The sequence below is a fragment of the Rhipicephalus microplus genome, unplaced genomic scaffold, assembly GCF_043290135.1.
Source record: "Rhipicephalus microplus isolate Deutch F79 unplaced genomic scaffold, USDA_Rmic scaffold_16, whole genome shotgun sequence".
Lineage (NCBI taxonomy): Eukaryota > Metazoa > Arthropoda > Arachnida > Ixodida > Ixodidae > Rhipicephalus > Rhipicephalus microplus.
The window spans coordinates 17,588,561-17,605,605 of NW_027464589.1; the positions used below are offsets into that span (position 1 = coordinate 17,588,561).

The 17,045-nt window shown below is 52.4% G+C and overlaps 1 protein-coding gene across 1 annotated transcript in view; it reads left to right on the top strand.

The window, feature by feature from the left end:
• The window catches only part of LOC142784980 (uncharacterized), a 51,542-nt gene extending 38,412 nt beyond the window's left edge, over window positions 1-13,130 (top strand). Inside the window, exon 2 of the mRNA XM_075883403.1 lies at window positions 9,483-13,130. Within this exon, the coding sequence (XP_075739518.1) occupies window positions 9,483-9,633 (151 nt within the window). The 3' untranslated portion in view covers window positions 9,634-13,130. The remainder of the gene's footprint in view (window positions 1-9,482) is intronic.
• The last annotated feature ends 3,915 nt before the right edge of the window (window positions 13,131-17,045 follow it).

Sequence of the window (17,045 nt, forward strand, 5' to 3'; positions counted from 1 at the left end):
ACGGACAATCTGCCGAATGGTAGCTGAGAGGTCTGTCTGCGGACTCGCGTCAACGCTGGCCACAGTCGTGACATTGGCTAGCCGTCCAAACTTCGGCGTGATTCGGCGAGTTTTCAGCGCCTCGAATGTGCGGCAGTGCCGAATCACGTCTGATACGGTGTTCAGGTTGTCTTTTCCAATGAGGAAGTTATAGACGTCTTCCGCAATACCTTTTAAAAGGTGTCCCACTTTATCTTCCTCGGGCATTCGAGAGTCGATGGTCTTACACAGCTTGAGAACTTCTTCAATATATGTCGTGCAAGTCTCGCCGATCACCTGAGCTCTCTGAGCTAAAGCTGTTTCCGCTCGTTTCTTCTTAGTGTCCGAGTCGCTAAAGCACTTCTTCATTTCTTCAATAAGACTGCTCCATGTAGTAAGCGTGTCGGCGTGGTTTTCATACCAAACCAGGGCCGTGTCCGTCAAATAAAAAACGACATGCCTGAGCTGGCTGGCCGGGTTCCAGTTGTTGCATTGGCTTACCCTTTCGTAATGGGTCAGCCATTCATCGAAGTCTTCCCCTGGCTTTGCTGAGAACGGCCGTGGCTCTCGGTAATGCTGATACAGCGGTGGTCTTGCCGAGGCATTGCTGAGGGGGTCATTTTGCTCCAGAGACATGTCGGGGCGCGATGGCGAAAGTCCGGCAAGGCGACGGCTTCTACGAAGTTCTGGTGCTGACGGCTCCGTCGTAGGTCGTGGGAGGTACCCAGCACAGCTCCACCAAATGTTACACGCAAGAAGTACACGAAAAGGTTGAAAAACAGGCGAGCCTGGATGGTTCGCGTTTACTTCCACAAGGGGTCTCGAGACAGCACACCCAACGTCGTCTTCCTTCTTCACCTTTTGTCTGAATGTTCATTCGCGCTGTATGCGCCGTGCATTGCAACCGCTCGTGACAATATCTTCAAAGCTATTACCGCAAAGAAAAAAGCAACACACCACTCCCGGGAGCGCTCGAAACTCCAACCTTTCGGTTAACAGCCGAGCGCGCTAGCCCATTGCGCTACGGAGGCAGTCTTGCTCCACTCTCACTATCATCAGAAATAATCTTCAAAGCTATCAGCGCAAAGAAAAAAAAGTGCGGCACCACCACCAGGTGGGCTCGAACCTCCAATCTTTCGGTTAACAGCCGATCGCGCTAGCCCATTGCGACACGGAGACAGTCTTGCTCCACTCTCACCACCATCAGAACATATCTTCAAAGCTATCAACCCAACGAAAAAAAAGCGCCATACCACCACCGGGTGGGCTCGAACCTCCGACCTTTTGGTTAACAGCCCATCGCGCTAGCCAATTGCGCCATGGAGACAGTCCTGCTCCACTCTCACCACCATCAGAACATATCTTCAAAGCTATCAGCCCAAAAAAAAAGCGCTGCACCACCACCGGGTGGGCTCGAACCTCCAAATTTTCGGTTAACAGCCGATCACGCTAGCCAATTGCGCACGGAGACAGTCCTGCTCCACTCTCACCACCATCAGAACATATCTTCAAAGCTATCAGAAAACAGAAAAAAAAGCGCCGCACCACCACCGGGTGGGCTCGAACCTCCAACCTTTCGGTTAATAGCCGATCGCGCAAGCCAATTGCGCCACGGAGACAGTCCTGCTCAACTCTCACCATCACCAGAACATATCTTCAAAGCTATCAGCCCAAAGAAAAAAAAGTACCGCACCACCACCGGGAGGGCTCGAACCTCCAACCTTTCGGTTAACAGCCAATCGCGCCAGCCAATTGCGCCACGGAGACAGTCCTGCTCCACTCTCACCACCATCAGAACATATCTTCAAAGCTATCAGCACAAAGAAAAAAAAGCTCCCCAGCATCACCGGGTGGGCTCGAACTTCCAAACTTTCGGTTAACAGCCGATCGCGCTAGCCAACTGCGCCATGGAGCCAGTCGTGCTCCACTCTCACTACCATCAGAACATATCTTCAAAGCTATCGGCGCCACGAAAAAAGCAACAACCCACTCCAGGGAGGGCTCGAAACTCCAACCTTTCGGTTAACAGCCGATCGCGCAAGCCAATTGCGCCACGGAGACAGTCCTGCTCCACTCTCACCACCATCAGAACATATCTTCAAAGCTATCAGCCCAAAGAAAAAAAAGCGCCGCACCACCACCGGGTGGGCTCGAACCTCCAACTTTTCGGTTAACAGCCGATCACGCTAGCCAATTGCGCCACGGAGACAGTCGTGCTTCACTCTCACCACCGTCAGAACATTTCTTCAGAGCTATCACCCCAAAGAGAAAAAAGCACCGCACCACCACCGGTTGGGCTCGAACCTCCAACCTTTCGGTTAACAGCCGATCGCGCTAGCCAATCGCGCCATGGAGACAGTCCTGCTCCACTCTCACCACCATCACACATATCTTCAAAGCTATCAGCCCAAAGAAAAAAAAGCGCCGCACCACCACCGGGTGGGCTCGAACCTCCAACTTTTCGGTTAACAGCCGATCACGCTAGCCAATTGCGCCACGGGGACAGTCCTGCTCCACTTTCACCACCATCAGAACATATCTTCAAAGCTTTCAGCCCACAGAAAAAAAAGCGCCGCACAACCACCGGGTAGGCTCGAACCTCCAACTTTTCGGTTAACAGCCGATCGCGCTAGCCAATTGCGCCACGGAGACAGTCCTGCTCCACTCTCACCACCATAAGAACATATCTTCAAAGCTATCAGCCCAAAGAAAAAAAAGTGCCGCACCACCACCGGGTGGGCTCGAACCTCCGACCTTTTGGATAACAGCCGATCGCTCTAGCTAATTGCGCCACGGAGACAGTCCTGCTCCACTCTCACAACCATCAGAACATATCTTCAAAGCTATCAGCCCAAAGAAAAAAAGCGCCGCACCACCACCGGGTGGGCTCGAACTTCCAACTTTTCGGTTAACAGCCGATCACGCTAGCCAATTGCGCCACGGAGACAGTTCTGCTCCACTCTCACCACCATCAGAACATATCTTCAAAGCTATCAGCCCACAGAAAAAAAGCGCCGCACAACCACCGGGTAGGCTCGAACCTCCAACTTTTCGGTTAACAGCCGATCGCGCTAGCCCATTGCGCCACGGAGACAGTCCTGCTCTACTCTCACCACCATCAGAACATATCTTCAAAGGTATCAGCCCAAAGAAAAAAAAGCGCTGCACCACCACTGGGTGAGCTCGAACCTCCGACTTTTCGGTTAACAGCTGATCGCGCTAGCCAATTGCGCCACGGAGACAGTCCTGCTTCACTCTCACCACCATCAGAACATAACTTCAAAGCTATCAGCCCAAAGAAAAATAACCACCGCACCACCACCGGGTGGGCTCGAACCTCCAACCTTTCGGTTAACAGCCAATCGCGCTAGCCAATTGCGCCACGGAGACAGTCCTGCTCCACTCTCACCACCATCAGAACATATCTTCAAAGCTATCAGCACAAAGAAAAAAAAGCGCCGCACCACCACCGGGTGGGCTCGAACCTCCAACCTTTCGGTTAACAGCCGATCGCGCTAGCCAACTGCGCCACAGAGACAGTCGTGCTCCACTCTCACCACCATCAGAACATATCTTCAAAGCTATCAGCGCAAAGAAAAAAGCAACACACCACTCCCGGGAGGGATCGAAACTCCAACCTTTCTGTTAACAGCCGATCGCGCTAACCAATTGCGCCACGGAGACAGTCCTGCTCCACACTCACCACCATCAGAACATATCTTCAAAGCTATCCGCCCAAAGAAAAAAAAAGCACCGCACCACCACCGATTGGGCTCGAACCTCCAACCTTTCGGTTAACAGCCAATCGCGCCAGCAAATTGCGCCAGGGAGACAGTCCTGCTCCACTCTCACCACCATCAGAACATATCTTCAAAGCTATCAGCACAAAGAAAAAAAGCGCCCCAGCATCACCGGGTGGGCTCGAACTTCCAACCTTTCGGTTAACAGCCGATCGCGCTAGCCAACTGCGCCAAGGAGACAGTCGTGCTCCACTCTCACCACCATCAGAACATATCTTCAAAGCTATCAGCGCAAAGAAAAAAGCAACACACCACTCCAGGGAGGGCTTGAAACTCCAACCTTTCGGTTAACAGCCGATCGCGCTAGCCAATTGCGCCACGGAGACAGTCCTGCTCCACTCGCACCCCCATCAGAACATATCTTCAAAGCTATCAGCCCACAGAAAAAAAAGCGCCGCGCAACCACCGGGTAGGCTCGAACCTCCAACTTTTCGATTAACAGCCGATCGCGCTAGCCAATTGCGCCACGGAGACAGTCCTGCTCCACTCGCACCACCATAAGAACATATCTTCAAAGCTATCAGCCCAAAGAAAAAAAAAGCGCCGCACCACCACCGGGTGGGCTCGAACATCCAACCTTTCGGTTAACAGCCGTTCGCGCTAGCCAGTTGCCCCACGGAGACAGTCGTGCTCCACTCTCACCACCGTCAGAACATTTCTTCAGAGCTATCACCCCAAAGAAAAAAAAAGCGCCGCACCACCACCGGTTGCGCTCGAACCTCCAACCTTTCGGTTAACAGCCGATCGCGGTAGCCAATTGCGCTACGAAGACAGTCCTGCTCCGCTCTCACCACCAATAGAACATATCTTCAAAGCTATTACCGCAAAGAAAAAAGCAACACACCACTCCCGGGAGCGCTCGAAACTCCAACCTTTCGGTTAACAGCCGAGCGCGCTAGCCCATTGCGCTACGGAGGCAGTCTTGCTCCACTCTCACCATCATCAGAACATATCTTCAAAGCTATCAGCCCAAAGAAAAAAAAGCGCCCCAGCATCACCGGGTGGGCTCGAACTTCCAACCTTTCGGTTAACAGCCGATCGCGCTAGCCAACTGCGCCAAGGAGACAGTCGTGCTCCACTCTCACCACCATCAGAACATATCTTCAAAGCTATCAGCGCAAAGAAAAAAGCAACACACCACTCCAGGGAGGGCTCGAAACTCCAACCTTTCGGTTAACAGCCGATCGCGCTAGCCAATAGCGCCACGGAGACAGTCCTGCTCCACTCTCACCACCATCAGAACATACCTTCAAAGCTATCAGCCCAAAAAAAAAGCGCTGCACCACCACCGGGTGGGCTCGAACCTCCAAATTTTCGGTTAACAGCCGATCACGCTAGCCAATTGCGCACGGAGACAGTCCTGCTCCACTCTCACCACCATCAGAACATATCTTCAAAGCTATCAGAAAACAGAAAAAAAGCGCCGCACCACCACCGGGTGGGCTCGAACCTCCAACCTTTCGGTTAATAGCCGATCGCGCAAGCCAATTGCGCCACGGAGACAGTCCTGCTCAACTCTCACCATCACCAGAACATATCTTCAAAGCTATCAGCCCAAAGAAAAAAAAGCACCGCACCACCACCGGGAGGGCTCGAACCTCCAACTTTTCGGTTAACAGCCGATCACGCTAGCCAATTGCGCCACGGAGACAGTTCTGCTCCACTCTCACCACCATCAGAACATATCTTCAAAGCTATCAGCCCACAGAAAAAAAGCGCCGCACAACCACCGGGTAGGCTCGAACCTCCAACTTTTCGGTTAACAGCCGATCGCGCTAGCCCATTGCGCCACGGAGACAGTCCTGCTCTACTCTCACCACCATCAGAACATATCTTCAAAGGTATCAGCCCAAAGAAAAAAAAGCGCTGCACCACCACTGGGTGAGCTCGAACCTCCGACTTTTCGGTTAACAGCTGATCGCGCTAGCCAATTGCGCCACGGAGACAGTCCTGCTTCACTCTCACCACCATCAGAACATAACTTCAAAGCTATCAGCCCAAAGAAAAATAACCACCGCACCACCACCGGGTGGGCTCGAACCTCCAACCTTTCGGTTAGCAGCCAATCGCGCTAGCCAATTGCGCCACGGAGACAGTCCTGCTCCACTCTCACCACCATCAGAACATATCTTCAAAGCTATCAGCACAAAGAAAAAAAAGCGCCGCACCACCACCGGGTGGGCTCGAACCTCCAACCTTTCGGTTAACAGCCGATCGCGCTAGCCAACTGCGCCACAGAGACAGTCGTGCTCCACTCTCACCACCATCAGAACATATCTTCAAAGCTATCAGCGCAAAGAAAAAAGCAACACACCACTCCCGGGAGGGATCGAAACTCCAACCTTTCTGTTAACAGCCGATCGCGCTAACCAATTGCGCCACGGAGACAGTCCTGCTCCACACTCACCACCATCAGAACATATCTTCAAAGCTATCCGCCCAAAGAAAAAAAAAGCACCGCACCACCACCGATTGGGCTCGAACCTCCAACCTTTCGGTTAACAGCCAATCGCGCCAGCCAATTGCGCCAGGGAGACAGTCCTGCTCCACTCTCACCACCATCAGAACATATCTTCAAAGCTATCAGCACAAAGAAAAAAAGCGCCCCAGCATCACCGGGTGGGCTCGAACTTCCAACCTTTCGGTTAACAGCCGATCGCGCTAGCCAACTGCGCCAAGGAGACAGTCGTGCTCCACTCTCACCGCCATCAGAACATATCTTCAAAGCTATCAGCGCAAAGAAAAAAGCAACACACCACTCCAGGGAGGGCTTGAAACTCCAACCTTTCGGTTAACAGCCGATCGCGCTAGCCAATTGCGCCACGGAGACAGTCCTGCTCCACTCGCACCCCCATCAGAACATATCTTCAAAGCTATCAGCCCACAGAAAAAAAAGCGCCGCGCAACCACCGGGTAGGCTCGAACCTCCAACTTTTCGATTAACAGCCGATCGCGCTAGCCAATTGCGCCACGGAGACAGTCCTGCTCCACTCGCACCACCATAAGAACATATCTTCAAAGCTATCAGCCCAAAGAAAAAAAAAGCGCCGCACCACCACCGGGTGGGCTCGAACATCCAACCTTTCGGTTAACAGCCGTTCGCGCTAGCCAGTTGCCCCACGGAGACAGTCGTGCTCCACTCTCACCACCGTCAGAACATTTCTTCAGAGCTATCACCCCAAAGAAAAAAAAAGCGCCGCACCACCACCGGTTGCGCTCGAACCTCCAACCTTTCGGTTAACAGCCGATCGCGGTAGCCAATTGCGCTACGAAGACAGTCCTGCTCCGCTCTCACCACCAATAGAACATATCTTCAAAGCTATTACCGCAAAGAAAAAAGCAACACACCACTCCCGGGAGCGCTCGAAACTCCAACCTTTCGGTTAACAGCCGAGCGCGCTAGCCCATTGCGCTACGGAGGCAGTCTTGCTCCACTCTCACCATCATCAGAACATATCTTCAAAGCTATCAGCCCAAAGAAAAAAAAGCGCCCCAGCATCACCGGGTGGGCTCGAACTTCCAACCTTTCGGTTAACAGCCGATCGCGCTAGCCAACTGCGCCAAGGAGACAGTCGTGCTCCACTCTCACCACCATCAGAACATATCTTCAAAGCTATCAGCGCAAAGAAAAAAGCAACACACCACTCCAGGGAGGGCTCGAAACTCCAACCTTTCGGTTAACAGCCGATCGCGCTAGCCAATAGCGCCACGGAGACAGTCCTGCTCCACTCTCACCACCATCAGAACATACCTTCAAAGCTATCAGCCCAAAAAAAAAAGCGCTGCACCACCACCGGGTGGGCTCGAACCTCCAAATTTTCGGTTAACAGCCGATCACGCTAGCCAATTGCGCACGGAGACAGTCCTGCTCCACTCTCACCACCATCAGAACATATCTTCAAAGCTATCAGAAAACAGAAAAAAAAGCGCCGCACCACCACCGGGTGGGCTCGAACCTCCAACCTTTCGGTTAATAGCCGATCGCGCAAGCCAATTGCGCCACGGAGACAGTCCTGCTCAACTCTCACCATCACCAGAACATATCTTCAAAGCTATCAGCCCAAAGAAAAAAAAGCACCGCACCACCACCGGGAGGGCTCGAACCTCCAACCTTTCGGTTAACAGCCAATCGCGCCAGCCAATTGCGCCACGGAGACAGTCCTGCTCCACTCTCACCACCATCAGAACATATCTTCAAAGCTATCAGCACAAAGAAAAAAAAGCTCCCCAGCATCACCGGGTGGGCTCGAACTTCCAACCTTTCGGTTAACAGCCGATCGCGCTAGCCAACTGCGCCAAGGAGCCAGTCGTGCTCCACTCTCACCACCATCAGAACATATCTTCAAAGCTATCGGCGCCACGAAAAAAGCAACAACCCACTCCAGGGAGGGCTCGAAACTCCAACCTTTCGGTTAACAGCCGATCGCGCAAGCCAATTGCGCCACGGAGACAGTCCTGCTCAACTCTCACCATCACCAGAACATATCTTCAAAGCTATCAGCCCAAAGAAAAAAAAGCACCGCACCACCACCGGGAGGGCTCGAACCTCCAACCTTTCGGTTAACAGCCAATCGCGCTAGCCAATGGCGCCACGCAGACAGTCCTGCTCCACTCTTACCACCATTAGAACATATCTTCAAAGCTATCCGCCCAAAAAAAAGCGCCGCACCACCACCGGGTGGGCTCGAGCCTCCAACTTTTCGGTTAACAGCCGATCACGCTAGCCAATTGCGCCACGGAGACAGTCCTGCTCCACTCTCACCACCATCAGAACATATCTTCAAAGCTATCAGCCCACAGAAAAAAAGCGCCGCACCACCACCGGGTGGGCTCGAACCTCCAACTTTTCGGTTAACAGCCGATCACGCTAGCCAATTGCGCCACGGAGACAGTCCTGCTTCACTCTCACCACCATCATAACATATCTTCAAAGCTATCAGCCCAAAGAAAAAAAAGCGCCGCACCACCACCGGGTGGGCTCAAACTACCAACTTTTCGGTTAACAGCCGATCACGCCAGCGAATCGCGCCACGGAGACAGTCCTGCTCCACTCTCACCACCATCAGAACACATCTTCAAAGCTATCAGCCCAAAGAAAAAAAAGCGCCGCAGCACCACCGGGTGGGCTCGAACCTCCAACTTTTCGGTTAACAGCCGATCACGCTAGCCAATTGCGCCACGGAGACAGTCCTGCTTCACTCTCACCACCATCATAACATATCTTCAAATCTATCAGCCCAAAGAAAAAAAAGCGCCGCACCACCACCGGGTGGGCTCGAAACTCCAACCTTTCGGTTAACTGCCGATCGCACTAGCCAATGGCGCCACGGAGACAGTCCTGCTCCACTCTTACCACCATTAGAACATATCTTCAAAGGTATCAGCCCAAAGAAAAAAAAGCGCCGCACCACCAACGGGTGGACTCGAACCTCAAACTTTCCGGTTAACAGCCGATCACGCTAGCCAATTGCGCCACGGAGACAGTCCTGCCCCACTCTCACCACCATCAGAACATATTGTCACGTATTGCAAGAGGGTGACACAAACAATAGCTTTATTAAAGGGCGAACTTGTGCCCAGAAAAATAGGTAAATAACTGAGTCCGCTAAAGCGTTCCACACTAGCGTCTCTCTCGAACACCTTTTTTCACAACCCGTCGATCAGGCCACCGTCGCGAGCCCAAGCACGAGGAGCAATGACTCGCGTTGCTACAGCGCGCGCAGGTGCGCTACGTTGTAGACGCTTGCATAGCGTCTCGCTGGTTCTCCTGGTAGTTGTAGACGCTTGCATAGCGTCGCGCTGGTTCTCCTGGTAGAAGGCAGTCTCTGCGGCATTACTCCCCCTCCGAAATACGCATCGTCCCGATGCGCGGTTGGGGGAAGTACGCAAGGGGGAATGCTTCAGCATCTCTCGAAGTAGGGCTTCATGCGGGCTACATGTACGACCTCTGCATGGTTTTGACGTCTTGAGCGCTCTTGTCCTTCAGGAATAACTTCATAAGTTATGTCACTGAGTTGGCGGATGACCTTATATGGACCAAAGTAGCGTCGAAGAAGTTTCTCTGACAGCCCACGGTGGCGTATTGGTGTCCACACCCACACTTGATCGCCTGGCTGATACTTGACTTCTCTGCGGCGCAGGTTGTAGTAGCTCGCGTCCCTACATTGTTGTTGACGTATTCGATGTCGCGCTAGTTGGCGCGCTTCTTCAGCTCTTTGTAGGAATTCTTCAACGTCAGATGGCTCATAATTGTCGTTATCGACAGGGAGCATAGCGTCGAGTGTTGTAGTCACCATACGGCCATAGACCAGCTCAAATGGAGGAATGCGGGTGGTCTCCTGTACTGCCGTATTGTAGGCGAACGTTGCATAAGGTAGGATTTCGTCCCACGTCTTATGCTCTATGTCCACGTACATCGACAACATATCCGCTATGGTGCGGTTTAGGCGTTCCGTCAACCCGTTCGTTTGGGGATGATACGCAGTACTTTTTCTATGAGTGGTATTAGTCATATTCATCAGGCACTGCATCAACTCCGATGTGAATGCTGTTCCGCGATCGGTGATAACTACCATCGGGGCGCCATGTCGCAGAACTATGTTGTGAACGAAGAACTTGGCAACTTCCGCAGCCGTTCCTCGTTCCAGGCAGCCAGTTTCTGCGTACCGCGTTAAATAGTCGGTTGCGACAATAATCCACCTCTTTCCTGAGGATGACATTGGAAACGGCCCGAGAAGATCCATTCCAATTTGCTGAAAAGGAGTCTCAGGTGGGTCTATGGGCTGGAGCAGGCCGGCAGTTTTCAGAGGTGGTGTTTTGCGCCTTTGACATTCGCGGCATGTCTTCACATAATGCTGTACCGATGCTAACAGCTTGGGCCAGTAATATTTCAGATGAATTCTGGCGAATGTCCGGCTGACACCTAAGTGACCCGAGCACGGTTCATCATGGCAAGCTTGTAATATTTCACGTCTCATGACTTGCGGCACAACGAGTAAGAACTTTTCTTTGTTGCTTCTGAAGTTCCTTTTGTAGAGTACATTATCACGGAGGCAGAACGACGATAATGTTCTCCTAAATACACGTGGAACTTGGGAGTCGTGCCCTTCGAGGAATTTTATCAATGGGAGCAGTTCTGTGTCGGATCGTTGCTGCTCGGCGATATCTGAAGCCTTCACAACACAAAGGAACGGAAAGTCGTCCTCTTCCGAAGAGGTAGAGTCCAGTGGCGAGCGTGATAAGCAATCAGCATCGCTGTGTTTTCTTCCCGACCTATATACAACTGTAATATCGTATTCTTGGAGCCTGAGGCTCCATCTCGCAAGTCGTCCCGACGGGTCTTTTAAGCTCGCCAGCCAGCAAAGTGAATGGTGGTCGCTGACGGCGCGGAACGGCCTGCCGTAGAGATATGGCCTGAACTTGCTAATCGCCCATATAACTGCCAAGCACTCTTTTTCCGTTGCAGAATAGTTCTTTTCAGCTTTTGACAGGGTGCGACTGGCATAGGCTATGACTTTCTCTTCTCCATTTTGCCATTGAGCTAATACCGCGCCGAGACCAAGATTACTTGCGTCTGTATGGACTTCCGTGTCCGCAATTTCATCAAAATGTGCGAGGATCGGTGGGGCTTGTAAACGGTTCTTTAGTTCCTCGAAAGCTCTCTCTTGTTCCTTATGCCAAACGAATGATTCTTCCTCTTTTGTGAGTCTGGTCAGAGGTTCAGCAATTTTCGAGAAATTTTCTATAAATCGTCTGTAGTAAGCGCACAAGCCCAGAAATCGACGCACCTCCTTCTTGTCTCTCGGCTTGGGGAATCGCGCAACGGCCGCAGTTTTGTCCGGATCCGGGCCAACACCTTCAGCGCTGATCACATGACCGAGAAAACGAAGCTTTTCATATCCAAACTGACACTTTTCCGGTTTAATAGTCAAGCCGGCCGACTGGATGGCGTGAAGCACTGAACGTAGTCGTTCTATATGCTGTTCAAAGGTTGCAGAAAATACCACAACATCGTCCAAGTATACTAAACATGACTGCCATTTGAGACCCGATAGAACACTGTCCATCATGCGCTGGAATGTCGCCGGCGCACAACAAAGGCCGAATGGGAGTGCTTTAAATTCGTACAAGCCGTCCGGAGTTACGAAAGCCGTCTTTTCGCGGTCTCTTTCATCCACTTCAATTTGCCAATACCCGCTTTTTAAATCTAATGACGAGAAATATCTGGCATGCCGTAGGCGATCTAATGTATCATCGATACGTGGCAAGGGGTATACGTCGCGCTTGGTCACGCTGTTCAGTTTCCGGTAGTCAACGCAGAATCTCAACGTGTTGTCCTTTTTCCTCACAAGCACTACTGGCGATGCCCACGGACTGTTGGATGGTTGGATGACATCATCCTCCAGCATCTCTTGCACTTGACCCTTTATGACCTCTCGTTCTTTGGGTGAAACTCTGTACGGGTTTTGATGAACAGGTCTTGTTTGCTCGTCAGTTATTATTCGGTGTTTAACGATCTGCGTGCGACGTACTTTTGACGAGGTGGAGAAACACTCTGAGAAGTCTCTTATGAGGTCCTGTATGATTTGCCTTTCGCCTGATGATAGACTTCTATTTATTGAAACCGCAGCTCCGACATCATCCGTACTTCCCGAAGCAGGTGGGGCTGACGTGAGGCCACACAAATCTGTCGCTGCAGTAAAGCTGTGCAGAAAGGCAATGGCAGTGTCTTTTGCAACATGCTGTATTGCATTTCCGAAGTTTGTGAGCAACACACTGGCGCACCCATCACGTAATTGAATGATGCCCCGGGCTACACAAATACCTTTCTTTAGTAGCAGCTCGACGTTGCTATCCGCTATGCCTTCGGAATCGGCAAATGTGTCATTTCTGACGCCAACCAGCACGCTGCATCGTGGTGGCACGGTTATGTCTTCGTCGATAACCCGCAATGCAGTGCTCTCTACCTCCTTCTCGTCTATGGCCAGCTTCGTCGAGAAGGAAACGCTAGAATTTTGTAGGTTGATTATGGCACCGTTCGCTAGCAAGAAATCCATCCCGAGAATTACGTCCCTTGAGCATTCCGGAAGCACAATAAACTCAGCCACGTAAGTAGCACCCTGAATTCCTATTCTCGCGGTACATCTTCCCACTGGTGTTATCCTGTGGTCCCCAGCCGTTCTTATTTGTGGACCACTCCACGGCGTCAAAACTTTCTTGAGATCCCTCGCGAACGCGTAGCTGACGACTGAATAATCCGCACCGGTATCGACTAAAACGCTCAATTCCCGCTCGTCCACCGTAACGCGCAAGTCCGAAGAAATTGATTCCTTACTTATCTTAGCCGTTCTTTTCTGCCTGTCGCTGCTACCCTCGGGTCTTGACGGAGGATCTTCGCCTTGTCGAACAACAGCGGCCTTGCCTCCACAGGTCGCTGGACTTAGTTTTCCTGCCGCGGGCTCGTTGAACGTCTTGGTGGGCCTGAGAATGGGGAACTTGGACGCCGGGGGCTCGGTGATCGGTAACGTTTCGGCGCCGGTGACCTTGGCTGGTGCTGAAAACTAGCAGATGGGAGTTGCTGCCTTGACAGGTAATCTTCTATCTCCATGGGTCTTTCACCATTACGCGGGCATGGTGCGTTCACAGAAAACCCCCGCAGGCCGGCCCTCCGGTATGGGCACGTTCTGTAAAGATGTCCAGCCTCTCCGCAATGAAAGCAAAGCGGCGTCCAGTCGGGTGTGCGCCACACGTCGCTTTTTCGTGGTCTCAGCTCTCCGAGAAAGGGCGAGCCATGCGAAGCCGACGGGCGTGTACTGGGGGCTACGAAAGAAGCATTGTGCACGGCAGGCTGGCGTAGAGCGTCCGCGTACGTTGGCATGCGACGTGTCTGCAGTGGTTGTTCCAGTCGAACAGGTTGCGGCTCAGGTTCCGGCTGAAGGATGGCGTGCCGGACTTCGTCACGAATGACGGCGGCGAGGGTCGAGACTGTTGGCATCACTTGTGGCTGCATCAACTTCTGAATCTCTTCCCTTACAATGGATCGCACCAGTTCTCTTAGCGTTTCACTGTTGTTACTTTGGCCTGCCGATAGGACGTCCACTGGTGCGCTACTGGCGTCTCGGTTGTAATGACGGGCACGCTGCTGTAGCGCCTTCTCTATGGTTGTTGCTTCGGTGCGGAACTCGGCAACCGTGCGTGGTGGATTGCGAACTAACCCAGCAAACAAGTCCTGCTTGACTCCACGCATTAGGTGGCGCAGTTTCTTCTCTTCCGTCATGTTCGGATCAGCGCGTTTGAAGAGCCGGCACATGTCTTCGACATACATGCTGACACTCTCATTCGTGCGTTGACTCCTGGACTGGAGAGCGTTCTCTGCCTTCTCTCGGCGGTCGGTGCTGGCATACGCGGCGAGCAAGTGTTGTCGAAAATCTTCCCATGTTGTTATCACCGCTTCGTGATTTTCGAACCACACCTTCGCTGAATCCTGCAACGCAAAGTACACGCGTCCAAGTTTCCTTGTCTCATCCCAGGCATTGGTCCTTGCGACTCGCTCGAAATGTTCCAGCCAGTCTTCTACATCTTCGTGCGAGTCACCGTGGAAGGGCTCAGGCAGGCACGGTGGTGACACGATGAGCTCGGATGTAGAACCTGCGGTGGCCATCGTTGTGGGGTCGTTTGTAAAAGCTGCTTGCGTTGCTGGAGCAGTGGTGAGCGGTCCGAATTCAGGCGGGTCTCCTCGAAGACGACGGCTCGAACGCTGGTGTACAGGAGTCAATTCGCCAGGTTCCAGTCGTTGAGGGTCGGGGCTCCGCTCTCTTGCGCCTGAGGGACTTCCAATCATACCCCGCACCTCCACCAGAATGTCTCGTATTGCAAGAGGGTGACACAAACAATAGCTTTATTAAAGGGCGAACTTGTGCCCAGAAAAATAGGTAAATAACTGAGTCCGCTAAAGCGTTCCACACTAGCGTCTCTCTCGAACACCTTTTTTCACAACCCGTCGATCAGGCCACCGTCGCGAGCCCAAGCACGAGGAGCAATGACTCGCGTTGCTACAGCGCGCGCAGGTGCGCTACGTTGTAGACGCTTGCATAGCGTCTCGCTGGTTCTCCTGGTAGTTGTAGACGCTTGCATAGCGTCGCGCTGGTTCTCCTGGTAGAAGGCAGTCTCTGCGGCAATATCTTCAAAGCTATCAGCACAAAGAAAAAAAAGGGCCCCAGCATCACCGGGTGGGCTCGAACTTCCAACCTTTCGGTTAACAGCCGATCGCGCTAGCCAACTGCGCCAAGGAGACAGTCGTGCTCCACTCTCACCACCATCAGAACATATCTTCAAAGCTATCAGCGCAAAGATAAAAGCAACACACCACTCCAGGGAGGGCTCGAAACTCCAACCTGTCGGTTAACAGCCGATCGCGCTAGCCAAGGCGCCACGGAGACAGTCCTGCTCCACTCTTACCACCATTAGAACATATCTTCAAAGCTATCAGCCCAAAGAAAAAAAAGCGCCGCACCACCAACGGGTGGGCTCGAACCTCCAACTTTCCGGTTAACAGCTGATCACGCTAGCCAATTTGGCCACGGAGTCAGTCCTGCTCCACTCTCACCACCATCAGAAAATATCTTCAAAGCGATCAGCCCAAAGAAAAAAAAGCGCCGCACCACCACCGGGTGGGCTCAAACCTCCAACTTTTCGGTTAACAGCCGATCACGCTAGCCAATTGCGCAACGGAGACAGTCCTGCTCACTCTCACCACCATCAGAACATATCTTCAAAGCTATCAGCCCACAGAAAAAAAGCGCCGCGCAACCACCGGGTAGGCTCGAACCTCCAACTTTTAGGTTAACAGCCGATCGCGCTAGCCAATTGCGCTACGGAGACAGTCCTGCTCAACTCTCACCACCATAAGAACATATCTTCAAAGCTATCAGCCCAAAGAAAAAAAAGCGCCGCACCACCACCGGGTGGGCTCGAACATCCAACCTTTCGGTTAACAGCCGATCGCGCTAGCCAATTGCCCCACGGAGACAGTCGTGCTCCACTCTCACCACCGTCAAAACATTTCTTCAGAGCTATCACCCCAAAGAAAAAAAAAGCGCCGCACCACCACCGGTTGCGCTCGAACCTCCAACCTTTCGGTTAACAGCCGATCGCGCTAGCCAATTGCGCCAAGAAGACAGTCCTGCTCCACTCTCACCACCATCAGAACATATCTTCAAAGCTATTACCGCAAAGAAAAAAGCAACACACCACTCCCGGGAGGGCTCGAAACTCCAACCTTTCGGTTAACACCCGATCGCGCTAGCCCATTGCGCTACGGAGGCAGTCTTGCTCCACTCTCACCATCATCAGAACATATCTTCAAAGCTATCAGCCCAAAGAAAAAAAAGCGCCACACCACCACCAGGTGGGCTCGAACCTCCGACCTTTTGATTAACAGCCCATCGCGCTAGCCAATTGCGCCATGGAGACAGTCCCGCACCACTCTCACCACCATCAGAACATATCTTCAAAGCTATCAGCCCAAAGAAAAAAAACGCCGCACCACCACCGGGTGGGCTCGAACCTCCAACTTTTCGGTTAACAGCCGATCACGCTAGCCAATTGCGCTACGGAGACAGTCCTGCTTCACTCTCACCACCATCAGAACATATCTTCAAAGCTATCAGCACAAAGAAAAAAAAAGCGCCCCAGCACCACCGGGTGGGCTCGAACCTCCAACTTTTCGGTTAACAGCCGATCACGCTAGCCAATTGCGCCACGGAGACAGTCCTGCTTCACTCTCACCACCATCATAACATATCTTCAAAGCTATCAGCCAAAAAAAAAGCGCCGCACCACCACCGGGTGGGCTCGAAACTCCAACCTTTTGGTTAACTGCCGATCGCGCTAGCCAATGGCGCCACGGAGACAGTCCTGCTCCACTCTTACCACCATTGGAACATATCTTTAAAGCTATCAGCCCAAAGAAAAAAAAAAGCGCCGCACCACCAACGGGTGGACTCGAACCTCAAACTTTCCGGTTAACAGCCGATCACGCTAGCCAATTGCGCCACGGAGACAGTCCTGCTCCACTCTCACCATCATCAGAACATATCTTCAAAGCTATCAGCACAAAGAAAAAAAAGCGCCCCAGCATCACCGGGTGGGCTCGAACTTCCAACCTTTCGGTTAACAGCCGATCGCGCTAGCCAACTGCGCCAAGGAGACAGTCGTGCTCCACTCTCA